Source organism: Melanerpes formicivorus, unplaced genomic scaffold, assembly GCF_026170545.1.
Source record: "Melanerpes formicivorus ecotype bairdi unplaced genomic scaffold, bMelFor1.0.p_v2 SCAF_13, whole genome shotgun sequence".
Taxonomy (NCBI): Eukaryota; Metazoa; Chordata; class Aves; order Piciformes; family Picidae; genus Melanerpes; species Melanerpes formicivorus.
Window position 1 is genome coordinate 18,239,157 of NW_027142365.1, and position 26,081 is coordinate 18,265,237.

Here is a 26,081-nt window from a genome sequence, read left to right on the forward strand (position 1 = left end):
TAGAACTGGCAGGGCTGGAAGGGACCTCGAGAATCAGCCAGTTCCACCCTCCCTGCCATGGCCAGGGATACCTCGCACTACAGCAGGTTGCTCACAGCCACATCCAGCCTGGCTGCAAACACCTCCAGGCAGGAGGCTTCCACCACCATTGGTTAGGCCACACCTTGAGTCCTGTGTCCAGTTCTGGGCTCCTCAGTTTAAGAAGGACATTGAGAGACTTGAAGGTGTCCAGAGAAGGGCAACAAGGCTGGGGAGAGGCCTTGAGCACAGCCCTGTGAGGAGAGGCTGAGGGAGCTGGGGTTGCTTAGCCTGGAGAAGAGGAGGCTCAGGGGTGACCTCATTGCCCTCTACAACTACCTGAAAGGTGGTTGTAGCCAGGTGGGGGTTGGTCTCTTCTCCCAGGCAACCAGCACCAGAACAAGGGGACACAGTCTCAAGCTGTGCCAGGGGAGGTTTAGACTCGAGGTGAGGAGAAAGTTCTTCACCGAGCGAGTCATTCGTCATTGGAATGTGCTGCCCAGGGAGGTGGTGGAGTCCCCATCCCTGGAGGTGTTCAAGAGGGGATTGGATGTGGCACTTGGTGCCATGGTTTAGTCATGAGGTCTGTGTTGATAGGTTGGACTCAATGATCCTCGAGGTCATTTCCAACCTTAGTTATACTGTGATACCTCCCTGGGCAACCTGTGCCAGGCTCTCACCACCCTCATGAGGAACAACTTCTTCCTCACAGCCAATCTCAATCTCCCCACTTCTAGTTTTGCTCCATTCCCCCCAGTCCTATCACTCCCTGACACCCTCAGAAGTCCCTCCCCAGCTTTCTTGCAGCCCCCTTCAGATACTGTAAGGCCACAAGAAGGTCTCCTCAGAGCCTCTGCAGACTGTACAACCCCAACTCTCTCAGTCTGTCTCCACAGCAGAGCAGCTCCAGCTCTCTGCTCATCCTCGTGGCCCTTCTCTGGACACCTTGCAGCACCTCCAGATGTTTCTTGTAATAGAGGCCCCAGAACTGGATGCAGTACTCCAGGTGGGGCCTCATCAGTCTTTTGCCATGGTCTCACCATGTCTTTTACCAGCCCATTGCTGGGGGTCATGAGATGGTGACACTTTTGTCAGGTACCGTTCAAAGATTGGGGATTTCAGTCTTTTAAGGATTCACTTCTTGTGGGGAATACAGAATCATGGAATTGTTTCTATTGGAAAAGACATTTAAGATCCAGCCCAACCATTCTCTAACCCTACCAAGGCTGGGGCTAAGTCATGCCCCTCAGCACCACAGCTCTCTGTTTTCTGAATCACCTGCAGGGATGGGGATTCAACCACTTCCCTGGGAAGCCTGTTCTGAAAATCCTTTCAGAGAAGAAGTTACTTCTAATCTCTAACCTAAACCTCCCCTGGGGCAGCCTGAAGGCCATTTCCTCTAATCCTATCACTTGTCACAAGGCAGAGGAGACCAGACTCTAACTCCAACCTCCTCTCAGGGAGTTGTAGAGAGTAATGAGGTCTCTCTCCTCAGCCCCCTAATCTCTAGACTGAACACCCCCAGTTCCCTCAGCTGCTCCTCACTAGATCTTTTCTCCAGACCCTTCCCCAGCTTTGTTGCCCTTCTCTCTGGCCACACTCCAGCCCTTCAATGATCTTCTTTATTTACAATAAACCAAATCAGGTTGGAAGAGACCTTCAAGATCATGGTGTCCAACCCATCAACCAATCCAACCCACCCAAACAGCTAACCCATGGCACCAAGCACCCCATCAAGTCTCCTCCTGAACACCTCCAATGACGGTGACTCCACCACCTCCCTGGGCAGCACATTCCAATGGGCAATCACTCTCTCTGTGCAGAACTTCCTCCTAACATCCAACCTGAACCTCCCCTGGTGCAGCCTGAGACTGTGTCCTTTTGTTCTGGTACTGGCTGCCTGGGAGAAGAGACCAACCCCCACCTGGCTACAACCTCCCTTCAGATAGTTGTAGAGAATGATAAGGTCTCCCCTGAGCCTCCTCTTCTCCAGGCTAAGCAACCCCAGCTCCCTCAGCCTCTCCTCACAGGGCTGTGTTCCAAGCCCCTCACCAACTTTGTTGCCCTTCTCTGGAGTCGTTCCAGCATCTCAACCTCCTTCCTAAACTGAGGAGCCCAGAACTGGACACAGGACTCAAGGTGTGGCCTAAGCAGTGCAGTGTACAGGGGCAGAATGACCTCCCTGCTCCTGCTGGCCACACTCTTCCTGATGCAGCCCAGGATGCCATTGGCCCTCCTGGCTGCCTGGGCACACTGCAGGCTCATGTTCATCCTACCATCAACCAGCACCCCCAGGTCCCTCTCTACCTGGCTGCTCTCAGCCTCTCTGACCCCAGCCTGTAGCTCTGCATGGGGTTGTTGTGGCCGATGTGCAGAACCTGGCACTTGGATGTTCTTGGAGCCAGGGCCCCAAAACTGAACCCAGTACTCAGTGTGTTGCCTCACCAGTGCTGTGTACAGGTGGCCAATCCCTTCCCTGGTCCTGCTGGCCACACCATTCCTGACCCAGGCCAGGATTCTCTTGGCCTTTTTGGCCCCCTGGGCACACCCTGGCTCATCTTCATCTGGTTGTCAGACACCACCCCCAGGGCCTTTTCCACTGGGCAGTTTCCAACTGCTCTGCCCCAGGGCTGGAGCATTCATGGGTTTGTTGTGACCCTTCAGAAAATATCAGCAGGTAAATCCCCCCTAGGGCATTCTGCCCTGTGGTGGGCAGAATGCCTTTTAGATTAAATAGTACTGGCAAATTTGATTTCTCTGGGAGAGAAGGGAAGAGATTGCTGCTTACTTATGGGTAGGCTGCTCAGGAAACATCACTCAGAAGTTGTTTTACAGTTATAGAGAACACATCTCTGTTTTAAATACCTTTGCTGTGTAGTCCACATGGGTGTTGTTTGCTCAGACACATGGAAGAAATCAATGTTAGACACATAAATAAAAGATGGGGCCTTACAGCAGGACTTTTTTCATCCTTCAGGAGGGACATAAAACAAATGCTTTAAAGCAGGGTGGAGACACAGCTGCAGCCACTCCAGTTCACAGCCCAAGGTATTTGGGTGAGTACCAACAGAGATGGCTACCAGGGTGCTACCCTGGCACCACAGCCTCCTCTGCTAGAGCTGGCAGAAAGGCAGAGAGGGCACCTGATAGTCAGCAGAATCACAGAATGGCTTAGGTTGGAAGGGACCTTAGAGATCACCTACTCCAACCTCCCTGCCACGGGCAAGGACACCTCTCAACTGGACTTGGTTGCTCAAGGCCTCATCCAGCCTGGCCTTGAACACCTCCAGGCAGGAGGCATCCATGACTTCTCTGGGCAACAGAGTGCAAAGTCCTTCATCTTGGTTAGGCCAGCCTCAGGCACAAATCCAGGCTGGGGGCAGAGTGGGTTGAGAGTGGCTCTGAAAATAAAAACTTGAGGGTGTTGGTTGCTGAGCAGCTCCCCAGGAGCCAGCAGTGCCCTCATGCAGCCCAGCAGGCAGCTGTGTGCTGGGCTGCAGCCAGAGCAGTGTGGGCAGCAGGGCAGGAGAGGGGATTCTGCCCCTTGGCTCTGCTCTGCTCAGACCTCACCTCCAATCCTGCCTCCAGTTCTGGTGTCCCCAGCAGAAGAAGGACACAGAGCTGTGGAGTGAGTCCAGAGGAGGCCACAAAGGTGATCCAAGGGCTGGAGCAGCTCTGCTGTGAGCAGAGGCTGAGGGAGCTGGGGGTGTTCAGCCTGGAGAAGAGAAGGCTCCAGGGGAACCTTCTAGCTGCCTTCCAATACCTGAAGGAATCCTGCAGGAAGGCTGCAGAGGGACTTCTCATGAGGGCATCTGGAGACAGGCCAAAGGGGAATGGTTTGAAGCTGAGGCAGAGCAGGGTTAGACTGGAGCTGAGGAAGAAGTTCTTCATTGTGAGGGTGATGAGACACTGTCCACTTGAATACAGATTACCAAGATCCCAGGTGAAGAAAGCCAGGCTGTTAGAGACACCTGCATCCTCCAGAACTGTGCAACTTTTAGATACGGCACTGATCAGATCTTGGGCTTGGCTTTGGAGGGGAGGGGGCTGGAGCTAACTTGGCAAATTGCTGAAAGAAGAATCTCACAAACCACAGTTCTGAGCTGTCATTCTCTGTAGCTAAGTTGTGCCAATTTTGGACCTTCCTAGGGATGCAGTTAGCAGCCAAGAGCAAGATCTGAGAATAGAATAGGATAAAAAATAGAATAGGATAGACCAGGTTGGAAGAGACCTGCAAGATCATGGTGTCCAACCTATCATCCAACACCACCTAATCAACTAACCCATGGCACCAAGCACTCTGTCAAGCCTCCTCCTGAACACCTCCAATGATGGTGACTCCATCACCTCCCTGGGCAGCACATCCCAATGGCCAGTCTCTCTGTCTGGGAAGAACTTTCTCCTCACCTCCAGCCTAAACCTCCCCTGGTGCAGCTTGAGACTGTGTCCTCTTGTTCTGGTGCTGGCTGCCTGGGAGAAGAGACCAACCTCTGCCTGTCTACAACTTCCCTTCAGGTAGCTGTAGACAGCCAGAAGGTCTCCCCTGAGCCTCCTCTTCTCCAGGCTAAGCAACCCCAGCTCCCTCAGCCTCTCCTCACAGGGCTGTGCTCCAAACCCCTCCCCAGCTTTGTTGCCCTTCTCTGGACACTTTCCAGCAAGTCAACCTCCTTCCTAAACTGAGGGGCCCAGAACTGGACACAGGACTCAAGGTGTGGCCTAACCCATGCTGAGCACAGGGCACAATGACTTCCCTGCTCCTGCTGGCCATACTCCTCCTGATGCAGGCCAGGATGCCATTGGCCCTCCTGGCCGCCTGGGCACACTGCAGGCTCATGTTCAGAAGACAAACTCCAAATGAGGCAGCAGTCAGTTTCACTCCTAGGCCCATTATTTGCACACCACGTTTACCAGGCAGCATGATTAGAGTCACTCAGACAAGGCTGTGATTGACAGTCTGGGGGATTTGATTGTTGGTACCTTGAAGTTGTGATCCCCTCTACCACCTCTGCCAGAACGTGGCAGCCTCATCATTTGGATCACTTGTCCCAAAAGGCAAAATAAACTGTTGGCACTTCCATGAGAGATTTAAACTTCAGCAACTTACTCCTCAAACCAGTTCTGTTGCTGTCAAAGATAAAATCTCCTCTGGCTTCAGCATCTCAACTCATCTACTGTTTGCTGGGTTGTGATCCTACAGAACAAGCATGTCCTAGAGTCAAGGAATGGTTTGGGTCGAAAGGGACCTTAGAGGCCATCTAGTTCCACTGCCCCTGCCATGGGCAGAGACACCTCCTACCAGACCAGGCTGATCAAGGCCCCATCCAACCTGGCTTTCAACACTGCCAGGCTTGGAGCCTCCAAAGCTCCCCTGGGCAACCTGTTCCTGTGCCTCATTACCCTCATGGGGAAGAATTTCTTCCTAATGTGCAATCTAAATCCAGATTCTTCTAGTCTGAAGCCACTACCCTCGTCCTGTCATTCATGCCTATGTAAAAAGTCCCTCTCCAGCTCTCCTGTAGCCCCCTAAAATACTGGAAGGTTTCTAGAAGGCCTCTTTGGAGCCTTTTCTTCTCCAGCCTGTACCACTCAAACTCTCTCAGCCTGCCTTCACAGCAGAGGTGCTCCAGCCCTTGGATCATCTTGGTGGCCTCCTCTGGACCCACTCTAACAGTTCCACATCCTGCTTGTGCTGGGGGTCTCTAGAACTGGACACAGGACACCAGGTGGGGTCCCATGAGAGGGGCAGCAGAGGGGCAGAATCCCTTCCGTCGGCCTGTAAGGCTAATATCTGTGAAGCCATCTCTGAAGGACTGTTTTAAGAGGCGTAGGAAGACCACTTGGAGTGGTTTGATAGCAACACTGGGGAGACTTTGAAAGCTTCACTAAGACTCAAGGCCGAAGCTCTGGGAACAGAAGCCACAATACCACTGGTGAGAAATTCCCATGTGAAGGAAACAGAAGGAGACAACAACTTACAGCAGCTTGTCGGTGGGTGTTGGAAAGGATCCCGTGGATCTTGACTTTGTCCTTCTCCATCTGGTCTATATTGACCCACAGATCCCTGCTGGTCGAATCATAGGGGCCATACGTCCTTGAAGTGTAGTAATTATGATCTGTATCCTCCTGAAGGGGGAGAAAAGAGTGGGAGAGTTTAGGCTGTGCCCTTAAGAAAAGGACACTCTCCAGCTGAGTGTTTATCACAGTATCACCAAGGTTGGGAGAGACCTCAAAGCTCATCGAGTCCAACCTATCAACACAGACCTCATGACTAGACCATGGCACCAAGTGTCACATCCAATCCCCTCTTGAACACCTCCAGGGATGGGGACTCCACCACCTCCCTGGGCAGCACATTCCAATGGCTAACAACTCTCTCTGTGATGAACTTTCTCCTCACCTCCAGCCTGAACTTCCCCTGGCACAGCTTGAGACTGTGTCCTCTTGTTCTGGTGCTGGGTGCCTGGGAGAAGAGACCAGCCCCCTCCTGGCTAAAATCTCTCTTCAGGGAGTTGTAGAGAGCAATGAGGTCTCCCTTGAGCCTCCTCTTCTCCAGGCTAAGCAACCCCAGCTCCCTCAGCCTCTCCTCACAGGGCTGTGCTGAAGGCCTCTCTCCAGCCTCGTTGCCCTTCTCTGGACACCTTCAAGTGTCTCAATGTCCTTCCTAAACTGAGGGGCCCAATACTGGACACAGGACTCAAGGTGTGGCCTAAGCAGTGCTGAGCACAGGGCACAATGACTTCCCTGCTCCTGCTGACCACACTGTTCTTGATGCAGGCCAGGATGCCATTGGCCTTCTTGTCCCCCTGGGCACACTGCTGGCTCATGTTTAGGCAGCTGTCAATCAGCACCCCCAGGTCCCTCTACTGTTTGGCAGCTCTCAGCCACTCTGACCCCAGCCTGTAGCTCTGCATGGGGTAGTTGTGAACTAATTCCTCATGGATTTCCATGGCTTTAGGTGTAAAAAGGAAAACAAAGGTTAATTCTGAACGAATTTCATTGGTCAGATGTGAGCTCTACCACAGCAAATCTCTCTAGCATCCTTGCTCTCACTCGCTCCAGCTTCAATCTGTCTGACTTTGGTTTCTTGGCCAGAGTGCATGCAGCTGACCCTGGACTGAAACTGATGAGATAAGAAAAGCTAACTTTTCTTAACAACTGCTTTGAGCTAACAAATTTCCCTTATATCCTTTTTTCTCTCCTTCTCCTTTGGGGTGGGTTAACTCCCACCCTGAAACAAAACAGGGTGGAGGGCTTGGGAGTGCTTTGCCCTCCCTGCAGGGCATTTTCCCCCCTGGGAAACTGAGTCTGTTCCACTCTCCCTCCCTGCCCAGCTAGGGTATAAAAGGCAGGATATTGCAGCCATTAGCTCTTCTTGGCTCCTGCCTCTCCTGGATGAGAGCTACTGCAGCTGCCTTCCTGCTCCTCTGCCACGTGGTCAGGCCTGATCCTTCTCCCTGCTGCCTCTGTGCCTCTTCAGAGAGAGACTGGTTTTGTATTCTTGGTTTTCTTCCCCTCCCTCCCATCCATCCTTGTTCCTTGCCCTTGTGAACCTTACCTGTTATTGTTTTATATATGTATAGAGAGAGATAGATACATAAATAGATATAAATATAGATATTGTTTAAAGAAAACTCTTTACCCTTCTACTTCCAAGCCAACTCCAAATTATTTCTTGGTGGATTTGCTCCTTTCCCTTTTTTTTTTTCCCCTCTCTGTTGGGAGGGAGGAGGGAGGAGCAGGGGAGAGATTCTCAGCCTTGCCCCCATCTGAACTTTAAAAGTCCCAGTTAAGGCTCAAGCCACCACATCATTTTTCACCTAATTAACAGGAGGGGAAAGGGAAGGTGGGGAGAGTGGTGGGGGGAAACCCGAGGTGGGCTCCTCCTCAGGAGGATCTGTGTTGTGTTCTTTCCTGTGAATTCCTGTATGATATTGCAAATGCTGTCTATCTTGTACAGGTCCATTGCATTCCATTATTGCTTGTAAAACACAGCCTCCATTTGCTTCTCTGGCTGGGTTAGCTGTGCTTTATGAGGGTGCAGGTGGATTAAACCATCTAAACCACTACAAAGAGACAGGAAGTACAGCTTAGAATGGAAGAAGCACCTTAGTGTTAGATCAAACTCACCCTGAGCCCTGGGATACTGTGGCTGAGCCCCAAATATTGGTGCTCCTGGGAGCTGGGAGTCACCGCTGCCTCGCTGTTGACTGCACGCGAGCCAACAGCAAAGAGAAGTACAAATGTGTGGCAAAAGACAGCTCTGCTTCCAACCACAAGCAGTTGGCCAGGCAAACAGCTACCTCAGGCAATCGTCTTACAGGATGATTATAGTGTTCCCTGGCCCCAAATCCAATCATGCAGTTCCTGTCGCCACATCAGTGAAACCCATGGCAAAGTGCTTGGTGCCCTTCAAGGCAAGATTCACAGAGTGCATTAGGTTGGAAAGGATGCTCAAAGGTCATCTTGCCCAACACCCCTGCAGGCAGCAGGGACACCTCCAACTAGAGAAGGCTGCCTGGGGCCACAGTAAGGCTTGAATGTCTCCAGGGACAGAGCCTCAGCCACATCCCTGGGCAACCTGTTCCGTTGACTCACCACCCTCATAGTGCAGAACTTCCTCCTGATGTCCAACCTAAATCTGCCCTTGCTCCACTTTCAAACCATCAGCAAGAGTGTGGCCAGCAGGACCACAAAACAGATTGTCCCCCTGTACTCAGCATTGATGAAGCCACACCTTGAGGACTTGAGTATTGGGTCCCTCACTCCAAGAAGGACACTGAGGTGCTGGATCAGGTCCAGAGAAGGACAACAAAGCTGGGGAAGGGTCTGGAGAACAGGGCTGGTGAGGAACAGGGTGGGCAGCAGGGCCAGGGAGGGGATCATCCCCCTGTGCTCAGCACTGGGGAGGCCACCCCTGGAGTGCTGTGTTCAGCTCTGGGCCCTCCCTGCAGGAAGGACACTGAGGGGCTGGAGCCTGTCCAGAGCAGGGCAGTGAGGCTGGAGAAGGGCCTGGAGCCCCTGGGCTAGAGGAGGGGCTGAGGGAGCTGGGGGTGTTGAGGCTGGAGAAGAGGAGGCTGAGGGAGACCTCCTTGCTCTCTGCAGCTCCCTGAAAGGAGACCGGAGCCAGGTAGGGGTTGTAAAAAAGTGATAGAACAGAATGAGATGAAATGGCCTCAAGATGCACTAGTGGGGAAAGGTAGGTTGGGTATTAGGAAAGAAGTGGCCAGGCATTGGAACAGGTTGCCCAGGAAGGCGGTGCAGTAGCCATCCCAGGAGGTGTTCAAAAATCACATAAACATGGTGTAGTGGGCAGGGTGGTGTTGGGTCAGTGGTTGGACTTGATAAGCTTGGAGGTCTTCTCCAACATTAATCATTCTATGACTCATTCCTACTGATGTGGTCCTGTGTTGAAGACTGCCAGACATTGCCAGGGCTTCTAGTCTGAAAGAAATCTTTCATGTTCTGGGTTAAACATATCAACCACAAACCCTGTTCCATGGAATCACAGAGTTGTTTCTTTTGGAAGAGACCTTGCAACCTGTATCTTATCCTGCTGCTGCTGCATTTTACTTAAGCTGTTGCAGATATCACAGGATCAGAGGATGTTAGGGGTTGGAAGGGACCTCTGGAGATCTTCCAGTCCAACCCCCCTGCCAGAGCAGGAGCATAGAATCCAGCACAGGTCACACAGGAACACATCCAGACAGGGCTGCAAAGGCTCCACAGAAGGAGACTCCACAACCTCTCTGGGCAGCCTGCTCCAGGCCTCTGGGACCCTCACAGTAAAGAAGTTCCCCCTTGTGTTGAGGTGGAACCTCCTGTGCTGCAGCTTGCATCCATTGCTTCTTGTCCTATCCCAGGGCACAAGTGAGCAGAGGCTGTCCCTGTCCCTTCCTTCCTGACCCCCAGCCCTCAGCTATTGACAGACATAAGCCTATGATATAATCAGGTTATTTTCTCCTTTATCTTCTGCTGCAGAATCACAGAATCATTGTGGTTGGAGAAGTCCTCTCAGATCACTGAGTTCAACCACTGTTCAAACACCAAGTCAGGTGCTAACCAACTGCACCAAGTGCTATGCCAAGGATGTTCTTCCCCAGTAAATTTCAGTCAGACTGCTGAAGCAACTTCTAACAACTTCAGCAGCTCTGAGAGAGTCACAGAAGTAAACACAATTAAAACTCTGCTGTCAGGAGGATGACAGAAGCCTCACCAACATCTTTTCTTCTTTAATGGTCAAAAGAAACTGTTAATACTGTCGTGCATACCAAGCAGGTACAGTACAATAAAAGGTTTTGACAACAGAGACCTCCTTCCCCAGTCTACTTTATCATTCTGGCAGAATCTCCATAGGAATCAGAAGTTACATTTAAGACATCACCAAGTCAAAGGAGAAATAATTACCACAAGAGCTGGTTGCAGATAAACAAGAAAGGTTTCAGCTGTGCTTAAGGCTGAGCATAGCTTCTGCATTTCCAGCTTCTCATAACCAGGGAAAGTCAAAACAAATACAACAACCCATTTCAACTCTGGTTGGAACTGTGCAGACTTGCTGCACTTCCAGCTTTTGATAACAAGGACAGCTGGCTTATAAAATTCCCAGCAGGAGCAGGGAGGTCATTCTGCCCCTGTACCCTGCACTGCTTAGGCCACACCTTGAGTCCTGTGTCCAGTTCTGGGCCCCTCAGTTTAGCAAGGAGGTTGACTTGTTGGAGCATGTCCAGAGAAGGGCAACAAAGCTGGGGAGGGGTCTGGAGCACAGCCCTGTGAGGAGAGACTGAGGGAGCTGGGGTTGCTTAGCCTGGAGAAGAGGAGGCTCAGGGGAGACCATGCTCTCCCCAACTCACTGAAGAGAGGTTGTAGCCAGGTTGGGGTTGGTCTCTTCTCCCAGGCAAGCAGCACCAGAACAAGAGGACACAGTCTCAAGCTGTGCCAGGGGAGATTTAGGCTGGAGGTGAGGAAGAAATTCTTCCCAGGAAGAGAGATTGCCCACTGGAATGTGCTGCCCAGGGAGGTGGTGGAGTCCCCATCCCTGGAGGTGTTCAAGAGGAGACTTGATGGGTTGCTTGGTGCCATGGCTTAGTTGATTAGATGGTGTTGGGTGATAGGTTGGACTCCATGATCTTGAAGGTCTCTTCCAACCTGGTCTATTCTATTCTATTCTAAAAGTAAAAATATACTTCACTTGTGGTTAAAACTGTGCAGAGTTTCTGCATTTCCAGCTTTTGATAACTAATAAAATAAAATAAATATTTCACTTCTGGTTAAAAAAGAGAATAGAATAGAATAGAATAGAATAGAATAGAATAGAATAGAATAGAATAGAATAGAATAGAATAGAATAAAGAATAGAAAAGAACAGCATAACCAGGTTGGAAGAGACCTCAGAATTCATCAAGTCCAGCCTATCACCCAACACCATCTAATCAACTCAACCATGGCCTCAAGTGCCTCATCCAGGCTCTTCCTAAACACCTCCAGGGATGGTGACTCCTCCTCCCTGGGCAGCACATCCCAATGGCAAATCTCTCTTTTTGGGAGGAGTTTCTTCCTAACCTCCAGCCTAAAGCTTCCCTGGCATTGCTTGAGACTGTGTCCTCTTGTTCTGGTGCTGCTTGCCCGGGAGAAGAGACCAACCCCCACCTGGCTACAACCTCCCTTCAGGGAGTTGTAGAGAGCAATGAGGTCTCCCCTGAGCCTCCTCTTCTCCAGGCTAAGCAACCCCAGCTCCCTCAGCCTCTCCTCACAGGGCTGTGCTCCAGACCTCTCCCCAGCTTTGTTGCCCTCATAAACCAAAACTGAGCAGAGTTTCTGCACTTCCAGCTTCTGCTAACTAAGAAAAGTCAAAAAGACATTTCAGCTAGGGTTGAAACTGGGCAGAGATTCTGCACTTCCAGCTTTTCATAAGCAAGAAAACTACTCCTCTTAAGTGCTAGGAGCTAAACTCTTACCTCCACAACTGCAAGGCTTTGACACTGAGCCAAGCTGTTTGCTCTGTAAGATCTCTTGATCTGTGCTTCAAGCAGACTCATCATGCAGCTTGGATATCAAACACTTGAATTAAAGCCTTCAGTTCAACACTTCTGTGTGTGAGGACTTAGGCATGAGTAAGCAACTACCAAATTCTGTCTCATTTACTGTTTTAATCAAGTCAAATAATTTCATATACTTCTGGAAAGAATTATTCATATCACAGAACCACAGAATCTTAGGAGTTGTAAGGGATTTTGAAAGCTCATCCAGTCCAAGGCCCCTGCCAGAGCAGAAGTACCCAGAGCAGGTCACACAGGAACACATCCAGGTGGGTTTTGACTACCTCCAGAGAGGGAGACTCCACAGCCCCCTGGGCAGCCTGCTCCAGGGCTCTGTCACACTCACAGGGTAAAAAAAAATCATGTTTATGAAGATGTGCAGGGTGAGTGCCCAGAGGCTGGAGCCAGGCTCTGCTGAGTGCTGCCCAATGCCAGCACAAGGGGCAGTGGTGGAAGCTGAGCCATAGGAAATTCATAGTATCATAGTATCAATCAGGGTTGGAAGGAACCACAAGGATCATCTACTTCCAACCCCCCTGCCATGGGCAGGGACACCCCACACTACATCAGCCTGGCCAGAGCCTCATCCAGCCTGGCCTTAAACACCTCCAGGGACAGGGCCCCAACCACCTCCCAGGACAACCCATCCCAGGGCTTCACCACTCTCATGGGGAAGAACTTCCTCCTCCCCTCCAGCCTCAATCTCCCCACCTCCAGCTTCATTCCATTCCCCCTAGTCCTATCACTCCCTGAGATCCTGAGCAGTCCCTCCCCAGCCTTCCTGTAGCCCCCTTCAGATCCTGGAAGGCCACAATGAGGTCACCTGGGAGCCTTCTCTTCTCCAGACTGAACAGCCCCAACTCCTTCAGTCTGTCCTCACAGGAGAGGTGCTCCAGCCCTCTGTTCATCCTCCTGGCCCTGCTCTGGACACCTTCCAGCACCTCCAGATCCCTCTTCTAATAGGGGCTCCAGAACTGGAGGCAGTACTCCAGGTGGGGTCTCCCCAGAGCTGAGCAGAGGGGGAGGATCACCTCCCTTGCCCTGCTGGCCACACTTCTCCTGCTGCAGCCCAGGATCTGATTGGCTTTGTGGGCTGCAAGTGCACACTGAGAGCTCCTGGTGAGCTTCTCCTCCCTCAGCACCCCCAAGGCTCTCTCCTCAGGGCTGCTTTCCAGCCAGTCCCTGCCCAGCCTGGATTTGTGCCTGGGATTGCCTCAATTCCATGCAAACAGGAGGAAACATTTTTTCCCTGTGAGGGCAATACTCAAAACCCTCCTGGATGTGTTCCTGTGTGACCTGCCCTGGGTGCTCCTGCTCTGACAGGGGTGGACTGGATGATCTCTGGAGGTCCCTTCCAACCTCTGATGTTCTGTGATTCTGTGGTAAGAGAGGTGCATGTCACAAACTAAAGAAAAACAATGACAACAAACCCCAAACTGAGCAGCAGCACTTGGGAGCCAGATGAAGCCTGTTCTAGCAGAGGAAAACACTTTCCTTCTCATCCATGGGGAATGAGGCATCCAAGCCCTGCCTGAGGCAGGAAGGAGCTGAGAAAGCTGCTTGCTTGCTGTGCTGCCTGTAGTGAAGCAAAAGGGGAATATGTCTGAGGGATCCTGGCTTTTTCATCCCCCATGACAGGTTACTGCTCCACCTGTGTGAGATCAGGCAGGGTTTTCCATCTGCAAGTTCCCTCCCTTCCTGCTTTTGTTGCTAAGACTACAGAAAGAATGCTCCACAGCAGTGCTGCTTTCATTTGGTTAAAAATATTAATAGGAGCTCATGAATAAGTCATGCAGCCTGAGACAAATGCATGAAGCCAACCTCCTGTAACCCTGTCACATCTCCCTGCTTCTGTTAAATGTTGTGCAGCTGAAAAGGAAGAAAAAAGTCTGCTGGATATCTGAGAGTTTGCTGCGCCTTTTGCTTTTGGTTTTTGCTGCAATGTGTTTTGCAGACTCCATAACCTCCATTGCCAACTTACTCTTTGAGTACTGATGGTCTGTGAAAAGCCAGACATGGAGCAGGGTTTGGGTTGGAAGGGACCTTAATGATCATCTAGTTCCAATTCCCCTGCCATGGGCAGGGACACCTCCCAGCAGACCTGGTTGCTCAGGGCCCCATCCAACCTGCCTTTCAACACTGCCAGGCTTGGACACTCCAAAGCTTCCCTGGGCAACCTGTCCCAGTGCCTCAGCACCCTCCTGGGGAAGAACTGCTTCCTGATTTGGAAGCACAAATGCATGTTTTTAAAACATCACCTTCTAAGCTCTGATCATACTCTGCCCTGCTGAGAGCACAGCTGCAATACTGTGTTCAGTTTTGGGCTCCCTGGTTCAGGAGAGACAGAGACCTGCTGGAGAGAGTCCAACAGAGAGCTACAAGAATGGTGAAGAGAGACTGAGAGCCCTGGGGTGGTTTAGTCTGGAGAAGAGAAGGCTGAGAGCTGGTGTTGTTTAGCCTGGAGAAGGGGAGGCTCAGGGGTGACCTCATTGTCCTCTACAACTACCTGAAGGGAGGTTGTAGCCAGGAAGGGGTTGGCCTCTTCTCCCAGGCAACCAGCACCAGAACAAGAGGACACAGTCTCAAGATGTGCCAGGGGAGGTTTAGACGCGAGGTGAGCAGAAAGTTCTTCACCGAGAGAGTCATTTGTCATTGGAATGTGCTGCCCAGGGAGGTGGTGGAGTCACCGTCCCTGGAGGTGTTCCAGAGGGGATTGGATGTGGCACTTGGTGCCATGGTTTAATCATGGGGTCTGTGGTGACAGGTTGGACTTGATGATCTTTGAGGTCTCTTCCAACCTTGGTGATACTGTGATACTGTGAGAGGGGATCTGATCAATGTCTATCAATATCTGAGGGGTGAGGATCAAGATGAAGATGCCAGGCTCTGGTGCCCAATATAACAATGAACAACAGCTACAAGCTGGAAACCAGGAGGTTCTACCTCAACGTGAGGAGAAGCTTCTTTGGTGTGAGGCTGCTGGAGGCCTGGAGCAGGCTGCCCTGAGAGGTTGTGGAGTCTCCTGCTCTGGAGGCTTTCCAAACCACCTGGATGTGTTCCTGTGTGACCTGCCCTGGGTGATCCTGCTCTGGCAGCAGGGTTGGGCTGGATGACCTCTGGAGGTCCCTTCCAACCCCTGCAATTCTGTGATTCTCCTCTCCATAAGAATTGTGAGCTTTGGCCTCCTTCATTGCTCTGTGTGCACAGGCTGTGTAACTCCTGCCATCAGCAGGAAGACAGACCACTGACTTCCTGATAAATGCTCAGAGCTCTCAAGTGATAATTACCAAATTTCCAGACAATCAAAGGAGGTGTCTGACCATATCTGAGGCACTGTTCCCATCTGCTTCCATGCCAAGACGTTCCTGTTGGGGGTAACAGGTAATTGACTCTCCCATATTACAAAAACATGCAACACTTTCAGAGTGGCACAGAGTAATCCATCAATGTCAGCAGCAGAGCTCCTGTGGTGCTCAAAACCTATCCCTAAGGATTGCTGTTATCCAAACTGGAATTATGTGGCTTAGTGTAACAACTTTTTACTTACCTACCCCCAATTCCTGCCTGCTAACCACCCAGCAATGTGTTCAGCCTCACTCCCTGCAGAGTTTGCTGTGAGCTATTAAATTAGCTGGGCTTGTTGGTTTTGCATAGCCTGAACTGAGCACCAAGCTCTGCTGTCTGCATCACCTCCTAGATAGATAGGTCAGGAGGAAGTTTTGCACAGAGAGAGAGTGATTGCCCATTGGGATGTGCTGCCCAGGGAGGTGGTGGAGTCACCATCCCTGGAGGTGTTCAGGAGGAGACTTGACAGGGTGCTTGGTGCCATGGTTTAGTTGGTTGGGTGGTGTTGGATGATAGGTTGGACTTGATGATCTTGAAGGTCTCTTCCAACCTGGTCTGGTCTGGTCTATTCTATTCTATTCTATTCAAGCCTCTTTCATGGGGATGCTCCAGGTGAACACAGTGAAGAGGGTTAGAAAAGAAGGGGCTGCAGAGAGACTCTGCCAGCCTCCACAGCCACACTAATATTCAGCTTTTACTCACTGAACTACATTCTTTTGGTTGGAAAAGTCCTCTAAGACCATCAAGTCTGACCATCAATCCAACGCCATCACGGCCACTAAACCATGGCCCCAAGAGCCATGGCCACACATTCCATGAACACCTCTAGGGATGGTGACTCCAGCACCTCCCTGGCCAGCCTGTGCCAATCCCTGACCACTCTTGCAGCAAAGAAACTTTTCCTCATCTCCAACCTAAACCTCCCTTAGCACAATTTCAGGCCTTTTCCTCTTGTTCTATCACTACCAAGGCTGGGGCTAAACCACGTCCCTCAGCACCACATCTCTGCCTCTTGGAAATCCCTCCAGGTATGGTGACTCCAGCACCTCCCTGGCCAGCCTGTGCCAATGCCTGACCACTCTTGCAAGCAAAGAAACTTTTCCTCATCTCCAATAACCCTCCCTTAGCACAATTTCAGGCCTTTTCCTCTTGTTCTATCACTACCAAAGCTGGGGCTAAACCACGTCCCTCAGCACCACATCTCTGCCTCTTGGAAACCCCTACAGCAAGGGGGATCCAACCACCTCCCTGGGCAGCCTGTGCCAGGCTTTGAGAACCCTTTCAGGGAAGAAATTTCTTCTAATCTCCAGCTTAAATCTCCCTTCAGGCAACTTGAGGCCATTTCCTCTCATCTTATCACTTATTACTAGGGAGAACAGACCAACCCCCACCTCACTCCAGCCTCCCTTCAGGGACCTGTAGAAAGCAATGAGGTCTTCTCTCAGCCTCCTCTTCTCCACACTAAACACCCCCAGCTCCCTCAGCTGCTTCTCCCCAGCCCTGTTCTCCAGACCCTTCCCCAGCTTTGTTGCCCTTCTCAGGACCTGCTCCAGCCTCTCAGTGTCTTTCTTGGAGTGAGGGACCCAAACCGAAGGCAGTATTTGAGGTGCAGCCTCGCCAGTGCCAAGCACAGGGACAATAGATTCTCAGCAAACTCCTGCAAGCAAGGGCTGAGATAATGCCCTGGTTTCAGCTGGGATAGAGTCTGACTGACATCATTAATCCACAAAGGAAGTACCAGGCCTGGTGTGGATACTGCTCAGAGCTCTTTTCAGCCGAGAGTTCAGTGATTCTGGAGTAATTGTAGTGTGCTTTAGGAACTTGGAGATGAAGAGGGCGGTGGAAATGGAAAACACTATTGTGGAGAAACGTTTCAAGCAGATTCCATTAAAGGCTGAATCCCCTGTCTGCTTCTTGGCTACACAAATTCATTATCAGCAGCACGTTAAATTAAATAAGTGCCTTGTGTGCCACCACAGCCAAGCATCTGGAAATGAGCTCAGCACCACCACACAGAACTCTGAGTTCCTCTCCTTTGGAGAGGGGAAACTGGCTTTTCATTTCTTCCCTTCCTTTCTCATCCTCTCCACCAAGATTAAAGGAAACAGAGGATAAACCTCACTTCCAGGCTTCACCTTTTGGGTCTTTTTTAGCAAGACCTGAGTTATTAGCAGAACCCCTCCTTGAGTTTAGGTGGAAATGATGGAAATGTTGACAGGCTCATTGCCACAACGCTGCTGGAGAGCAGGGCTTGTGTTGAGCAAGTTTGCAGATGACACCAAGTTAGGAGCAGATGTTGGTCAGTTAGAGGGCTGAAGGGCTCTGCAGAGGGACCTCGACCGACTGGACAGCTGGGCAGAGTCCAACAGGATGGCATTCAACAAGTCCAAGTGCCAGGGGCTGCACTTTGGCCACAGCAACCCCATGCAGAGCTACAGGCTGGGGTCAGAGTGGCTGAGAGCTGCCAAACAGAGAGGGACCTGGGGGTGCTGATTGACAGCTGCCTGAACATGAGCCAGCAGTGTGCCCAGGGGGACAAGAAGGCCAATGGCATCCTGGCCTGCATCAGAAAGAGTGTGGCCAGCAGGAGCAGGGAAGTCATTGTGCCCTGTGCTCTGCATTGGTTAGGCCACACCTTGAGTACTGTGTCCAGTTCTGGGCTCCTCAGTTTAAGAAGGACATTGAGAGACTTGAAGGTGTCCAGAGAAGGGCAACAAGGCTGGGGAGAGGCCTTGAGCACAACCCTGTGAGGAGAGGCTGAGGGAGCTGGGGTTGTTTAGCCTGGAGAAGAGGAGGCTCTGGGGAGACCTCATTGCTCTCTACAGCTACCTGAAAGGTGGTTGTAGCCAGGAAGGGGTTGGTCTCTTCTCCCAGGCACCCAGCACCAGAACAAGAGGACACAGTCTCAGGCTGTGCCAGGGGAGGTTTAGACTCGAGGTGAGGAGGAAGTTCTTCACCCAGCGAGTCATTCGTCATTGGAACAGGTTGCCCAGGGAGGTGGTGGAGTCATCGACCCTGGAGGCGTTCAAGAGGAGATTGGATGTGGCACTTGGTGCCATGGTCTAGTCATGAGGTCTGTGTTGATAGGTTGGACTCGATGATCCTCGAGGTCCTTTCCAACCTAAGTTATACTGTGATACTGTGAGGGGACTGGGGTGGGTCAGCCTGGAGAAAAGGAGGCTGAGGGAAGACCTCATTGCTTTCTACAACTCTCTGAAAGGAGGCTGGAGATGGGTGGGGGTTGGTTTCTTCTCCCTAGGAAAAAGTGATAGGAGAGAGGAAGCTGCTTTGAGTTGGCCCAGGGGAGGTTTAGGTTGGAGATGAGAAGAAACAACTTCTCTGAAAAGGTTCTCCAGCACTGGCACAGGCTGCCCAGGGAGGTGGCTGAATCCTCCATCCCTGGAGGGGTTTCCAAGAGGCAGAGCTGTGGTGCTGATGACTTGATTTCCAAGGTCTCTTGCAGCTTCAACATTTCTATGATCCTATGGTTTGTTATCAGCCATGGCAGAGTTTGGCAAAGGTCAGGATTCATGATCGTAAAGGTTGCTTCCAACCTGAGGGCCATGGCTTAGCCTCAGCCTTGGGAGAGTTGGAGAATGGTTGGACTCTATGATCGTAAAGAACTTTTCCAACTGGGAGGACTCTGTGATTCTAGCAAAGCTGACAGTGAACTCAGCCCATCTGAAGACTGTAGCCAGATCCAGTGCAAGTGTCAAGATGACTTCAACTAAGCAATCAGTACACTGAAGACCAAATGTTACCTGAGGCTTCTGCCTGGTTTACATTTGGTAGATGCAAGTTTGAAAGAAAACAAAACAGTTATCACAGAATGTTAGTGGTTGGAAAGGACTTCCAAAGCTCATCCACTCCAACCCCCCTGCCAGAGCAGGAGCACCTGGAGCAGCTCACACAGGAACACATCCAGGCAGGTCTTGAATATCTCCAGGGAGGGTGACTCCACAACCCCTCTGGGCAGCCTGCTCCAGGGCTCCATCACCCTCACAGGGGAAACATTTTCCCCATAGGTTTCCCTGTAACTTCCTCTGCCTCAGCTTCCACCACTGCCCCTTGTGCTGGCATTGGGCAGCACCCAGCAGAGCCTGGCTCCAGCCTCTGGGCACTCCCCCTGCACATCTTGAGCAACAGCAAGGAGCTCACCCTCAGGCTCCTCCTCTCCAAGCCTAAGAGCCCTCAGCTCCCTCAGGCTCTCCTCATGAGGAAGATCTTCCACTGCCATCATCATTTTTGTGGCTCTGTACTGGACTCTCTCAAGCAGTTCCCTGAGGTCCTTGAGCTGAGGGGCCCAGAACTGGACACAATATTCCAGATGTGGCCTCATCAGGGCAGAGTAGAGGGGGAGGAGAACCTCTCTCATCTTACTGACCACAGCCCTTCTAATCCACCCCAGTCTGCTGTCCAGCCAGGAAATCTGACATCACTGGCAGAATACTCAGCTGGACATCTTAAGAGCACTCAATGGAATGGAATGGAATGGAATGGAATGGAATGGAATGGAATGGAATGGAATGGAATGGACCAGGTTGGAAGACACCTTCAAGATCATTGTGTCCAACCTATCATCCAACACCACCTAATCAACTAACCCATGGCACCAAGCACCCTATCAAGTCTCCTCCTGAACACCTCCAGCGATGGTGACTCCACCACCTCCCTGGGCAGCACATTCCAATGACCAATCACTCTCTCTGTGAAGAACTTCTTCCTAGCATCCAGTCTGAACCTCCCCGGGTGCAGCTTGAGACTGTGTTCTCCTGCTCTGGTGCTGGGTGCCTGGGAGAAGAGACCAACCCTCACTTGGCTACAACCTCCCTTCAGGGAGTTGGAGAGAGCAATGAGGTCTTCCCTGAGCCTCCTCTTCTCCAGGCTAAGCAACCCCAGCTCCCTCAGCCTCTCCTCACAGGGCTGTGCTCCAGACCTCTCCCCAGCTTTGTTGCCCTTCTCTGGACACCTTCAAGTGTCTCAATGTCCTTCTTAAACTGAGGGGCCCAGAACTGGACACAATATTCCAGATGTGGCCTCAGCAGGGCAGAGTAGAGGGGGAGGAGAACCTCTCTCATCTTACTGACCACAGCCCTTCTCATCCCCCCCAGTCTGGTGCCCAGCCAGGAAGTCTGACATCACTGGCAGAATACTCAGCTGGACAAGCAGAAGTGAGTCAGTTAATGATTGCCCCAGATTCAAACAAATCCATTTGCACTTGACATGATATCTGGTGTGATTTATCAGGAGCAGAGGATCAGGATGCTTTATGTGGGATCTGTGCTGCTTCCAGAGCAATTTACTGTGTAGTTGTTCACAGCCATTCAAAACAAGCAGGGAAAGGAGAATTTGCAGACATTTTCACTTCAGATCTCATCTGAGGCAGCTTGGGCTTGTTTTCTTTTTGAGGAAGTTCAAATGCCTTCCCTAACATCACACAAAGAAGTCAGGAACATGTTTTCCCCTTCACTCAGTTTGAAGACAAAAAGGAGACTTGCTATTTTTTTTGTCTGATAAATGACATTCTCCATCATCTCCACAGCAACAAAGGAGCTCTCCAAAGAACCACAGAATGGCCTTGGCTGAAGAGACCTCGGAGATCATCTGCTCCAACCCCCCCTGCCATGGGCAGGCATGTCAATTAATTAGACTTGGCTGCTCAAGGCCTCATCCAGCCTGGCCTTCAACACCTCCAAGCAGAAGGACTCCCTGGGCAACCTGTTCCAGAGCCTCAGCACCCTCCTACTGAAGAACTTCTTCCTCAGGCAGCCAGCACCAGAACAAGAGGACACAGTCTCAGGCTGTGCCAGGGGAGGTTCAGGCTGGAGGTCAGGAAGAAGTTCTACACAGAGAGAGTGATTGCCCATTGGGATGTGCTGCCCAGGGAGGTGGTGGAGTCACCATCACTGGAGGTGTTCAGGAGGAGACTTGATGGGGTGCTTGGTGCCATGGGTTAGTTGTTTAGGTGGTGTTGGATTGGTTGATGGGTTAGACACAATGATCTTGAAGGTCTCTTCCTACCTGGTTTATACTATTCTATTCTATTCAGATCCAGTCTAAACCTACTCTCCCTCAGCTTCAAACCTTTCCCCCTTGTCTAGACACCCTCAGGAAAAGTCTCTCTGCAGCCTTCCTGTAGGATCCCTTCAGGTATTGGAAGGCAGCTAGAAGGTCCCCATGGAGTCTTTTATTCTCCAGGCTGAACACCCCCCAGCTGCCTCAGCCTCTCCTCATAGCAGAGCTGCTCCAGCCCTTGGATCACCTTTGTGGCCTTCTTCTGGACACCTCCAACAGGTCTCTTTCCTTCTTATGATAGGGAAGCCAGAAGTGGAAGCAGTATTCAAGCAAAAAGAAGCAAAGTTAGAGAGTAGACAGATCTTAAGCAGCAGAAAAAAAAAGGAGGAAATGATGGGTGAGTTGAAAGAAAAAGGGATTGACTTGGCTATGGGGGAGATGAATAAATCAGTAGTGGACATGCCAGCACCCTCTGAACCCTCTCGCCCCCCCCCCCGTCTGGCTGCTCAGGGGTAGATTCAACAGCACAAAACACAACAAGCGCTGCTGAGAAACAGCTTTCTCCTAACGATCACCTTAAGTTCCCTACGAACTGGGGAAGTCCCAAAGACTTTGCTAAAACGCCACTGGCTTATCAGTCTCCCAGACGAGTGAAAAAGGAGGAATGTAATCAGCATAACAATCTACAGACTTCACACCAGCGACCGCCTTTACAGCAGCAATTACCCTCTCTGCCATCTGACAGCCAGGAGGAGAGTGAGGGGGAAGCTGTAAATCACAGCGTGCCTGTGGCCACATGAAAGGCTGCTGAGAACCGCGAGGGGGTGGGTGCCAGTCTGCGCCTTGGACCTTGCCTCCCCGCAGTGTGACACTCCCCCCGCAGTGTGACACTCCGCCTTCGGCAGCGAGGTTGTGGCAGCAGGCTCGCCAGAAAGCTGCTGCTGTGGGAGACTGGGGTTCAGTGGAAACCTTGGATGTGCCACAATGCCTGTTAAAACAGAGGAGAAGCCTTCTCCTAAGGGTGTTTCAGATGATGTGCAAAAAGCAGCTGCGGGGGCGGGGCAGCGGGATAATCCCAGTATCACTAAGGTTGGACAAGACCTGGAGGATCATCGAGTCCAACCCATCAACACAGACCTCATGACTAGACCATGGCACCAAGCGCCACATCCAATCCCCTCTTGAACACCTTCAGGGACAGTGACTCCACCACCTCCCTGGGCAGCACATTCCAATGGCTAACAACTCTCTCGGTGAAGAACTTTCTCCTCACCTCCAGCCTAAACTTCCCCTGGCACAGCTTGAGACTGTGTCCTCTTGTTCAGGTGCTGGGTGCCCGGCAGAAGAGACCAACCCCTTCCCGGCTACAACCACCTTTAAGGTAGTTGGAGAGAGCAATGAGGTCTCCCCTGAGCCTCCTCTTCTCCAGGCTAAACAACCCCAGCTCCCTCAGCCTCTCCTCATAGGGCTTGGGGCTGGAAAATTGTAGAGGATTTGTGATCCAAAGCAGCAAAGTATGGTGTCAATACCAGAGAAACTATGCAGCTTGTACACTGATTTGTTGTGTCCATTTGATGTCTAGCACCTTGTGAAGATCATTTTTCAGCCTCTTGAGTTTTCAGTATTCAAAACTAACTGGAAAATATTAGCTGAAAAGGCTGCAAAACAAAACATGCAAAGGGATCCAAACGATCCCCTGCGAGGTGTGGGGGCAGATGCTCTCCTGGGCACAGGACCTGTGTTTTCTAATCCTAACACACAAGCTCACTGGCACCCTTGTGTGTTATAGTATCAGTCAGGGTTGGAAGGGACCACAAGGATCAGCTAGTTCCAACCCCCCTGCCATGGGCAGGGACACCCCACACTAGATCAACCTGGCCACAGCCTCATTCAGCCTAGGCTTAAACACCTCCAGGGACAGGGCCCCAACCACCTCCCTGGACAACCCATTCCAGGGCTTCACCACTCTCATGGGGAAGAACTTCCTCCTCCCCTCCAGCCTGAATCTCCCCACCTCCAGCTTCATTCCATTCCCCCTAGTCCTATCACTACCTGAGATCCTGAGCAGTCCCTCCCCAGCCTTCCTGTAGGCCCCCTTCAGATCCTGGAAGGCCACAATTAGGTCACCTGGGAGCCTTCTCTTCTGCAGACTGAACAGCCCCAACTCCTTCAGTCTGTCCTCACAGGAGAGGTGCTCCAGCCCTCTGCTCATCCTCATGGCCCTGCTCTGGACACCTTCCAGCACCTCCAGATCCCTCTTGTCATAGGGGCTCCAGAACTGGAGGCAGTACTCCAGGTGGGGTCTCAGCAGGGCTGAGCAGAGGGGGAGAATCACCTCCCTTGCCCTGCTGGCCACACTTCTCCTGATGCAGCCCAGGATCTGATTGGCTTTCTGGGCTGCAAGTGCACACTGAGAGCTCCTGTTGAGCTTCTCCTCCCCCAGCACCCCCAAGTCTCTCTCCTCAGGGCTGCTTTCCAGCCAGTCCCTGCCCAGCCTGGATTTGTGCCTGGGCTTGCCTCAGCCTAGATGCAGGACCCTGCACTTGCTCTTGTTGAAGCTCATGAGGTTGGCTTGTGTACTGGAACAGAGTCAAGAAGCAGGCATGACACAGCTCTCCAGATGATGGACCTTGGCCCTCCACACCCTCCACATACAATGATTAAACAGGAGCCTAAGGAGCCATTGCTGCAGTTTGTGGGGAGGGTTTCTGCTGCTATCGAGAAAGAAGTTGATGATGGACATCTCAGGCAAATTCTACGAGCGCAATCAGAGAAAGACAATGCAAATGCTGACTGCAAACAATCACTGAAGCACTGCCAGGTGACCCATCTGTGGCTGACACGGTAGCTGCTTGTTCCCAGGTTGGCAGTACTGACTTGAAGATGACTGTGTTGGCAGCCACCTAGAAATCAGGAGGCCCAGAACAATGTTTCAGCTGCTGATTATATGGGTTAAATATGTGCTTTAATATCCACTGTAACACCACCTGCAACAATTGCTACAGGGACTTGAATTGCTCAACTTGTGCCTTTTTGTCAGCTCTGTTTCCAAGACAGATCAAACTATCCATGGGTCCCTCAGTTTAAGAAGGACATTGAGACACTTGAAGGTGTCCAGAGAAGGGCAACAAAGCTGGGGAGAGGCCTTGAGCACAGCCCTGTGAGGAGAGGCTGAGGGAGCTGGGGTTGCTTAGCCTGGAGAAGAGGAGGCTCAGGGGAGACCTCATTGCGCTCTACAACTCCCTGAAGGGAGGTTGTAGCCAGGTGGGGGTTGATCTCCTAACCCAGGCAAGCAGCGCCAGAACAAGAGGACACAGTCTCAAGCTGTGCCAGGGGTGGTTTAGGCTGGAGGTGAGGAGAAAGTTCTTCACAGAGAGAGTTGTTAGCCATGGGAATGTGCTGCCCGGGGAGGTGGTGGAGTCCCCATCCCTGGAGGTGTTCAAGAGGGGATTGGATGTGGCACTTGGTGCCATGGTCTAGTCATGAGGTCTGTGGTGACAAGTTGGACTTGATGATCTTTGAGGTCTCTTCCAACCTTGGTGACTCTGTGACAGAGAATCTGGATGGGCAGCAGAGGCTTTTGCAGCTTCTCCCCAGGGATGGTGCCAGCCCGGCAGGAGAGGCGAGCGCCGGCTGCAGGGCATCTCCTGCAGTCCAAGTGACAGCTCCCGTGGCTCTTGTACATCCTCATCATCAGCGGCTACCAGCCCTTGATTGTTTGCACTACTCTATCTTTCACTGCCAAGAAACTAGTGAGAAAGTACCTTGGGAGCATAAAGCAGCTCCCTGTGGCTACAGCACTTCTGCTGAGCCTGCCAGCCCACGCTTTCCCTCTCTGTTACCTTTCCCTTGCTCGCAGTTTGTTGTAGCTTTGCAGAAGCTGTAGATAAGATTTACAGTAAGGGTGCTGATGATTTGGGAACTGTTTCTGGTTGCAGGGGATTTTGGAGAGTTGTTATTTTGATGTTTCTGGTAGTTCAGTTTTGATAGCGAGCATGCTTAATAATGGGTACTTCTGCTAGGTATTTAGTGATCGAGTTCAAATAGAATGAGTTATCCTGGGAGTTCACAGGGTAAGGGTTTTTTTCTCTCTATGCCATGGCATCTTAAGAGCACTCTATGGAATGGAATGGAATAGACCAGACCAAGTTGGAAGACACCTTCAAGATCATTAAGTCCAACCTATCATCCAACACCACCTAATCAACTAACCCATGGCACCAAGCACCCTGTCAAGTCTCCTCCTGAACACCTCCAATGATGGTGACTCCACCACCTCCCTGGGCAGCACATTCAATGGGCAATCACTCTCTCTGTGATGAATTTCTTCCTAGCATCCAGTCTGAACCTCCCCTGGCACAGCTTGAGACTGTGTCCCCTTGTTCTGGTGCTGGGAAAAGAGACCAACCCTCACCTGGCTACAACCTCCCTTCAGGGAGTTGTAGAGAGCAATGAGGTCTCCCCTGAGCCTCCTCTTCTCCAGGCTAAGCAACCCCAGCTCCCTCAGCCTCTCCTCACAGGGCTGTGCTCCAGACCCCTCCCAGGCCTTGTTGCCCTTCTCTGGACACCTTCAAGTCTCTCAATGTCCTTCTTAAACTGAGGGGCCCAGAACTGGACACAGGACTCAAGGTGTGGCCTAAGCAGTGCTGAGCACAGGGCAGAATGACCTCC

At 51.5% G+C, this 26,081-nt stretch overlaps 1 protein-coding gene across 1 annotated transcript in view; it reads right to left on the minus strand.

Moving 5' to 3' along the window:
- PLXDC2 (plexin domain containing 2) overlaps positions 1 to 26,081 on the minus strand; it is a 278,440-nt gene that overhangs the window by 60,475 nt on the left and 191,884 nt on the right. The window contains exon 3 of the mRNA XM_068146419.1: positions 5,995 to 6,141. Within this exon, the coding sequence (XP_068002520.1) occupies positions 5,995 to 6,141 (147 nt within the window). The remainder of the gene's footprint in view (positions 1 to 5,994; positions 6,142 to 26,081) is intronic.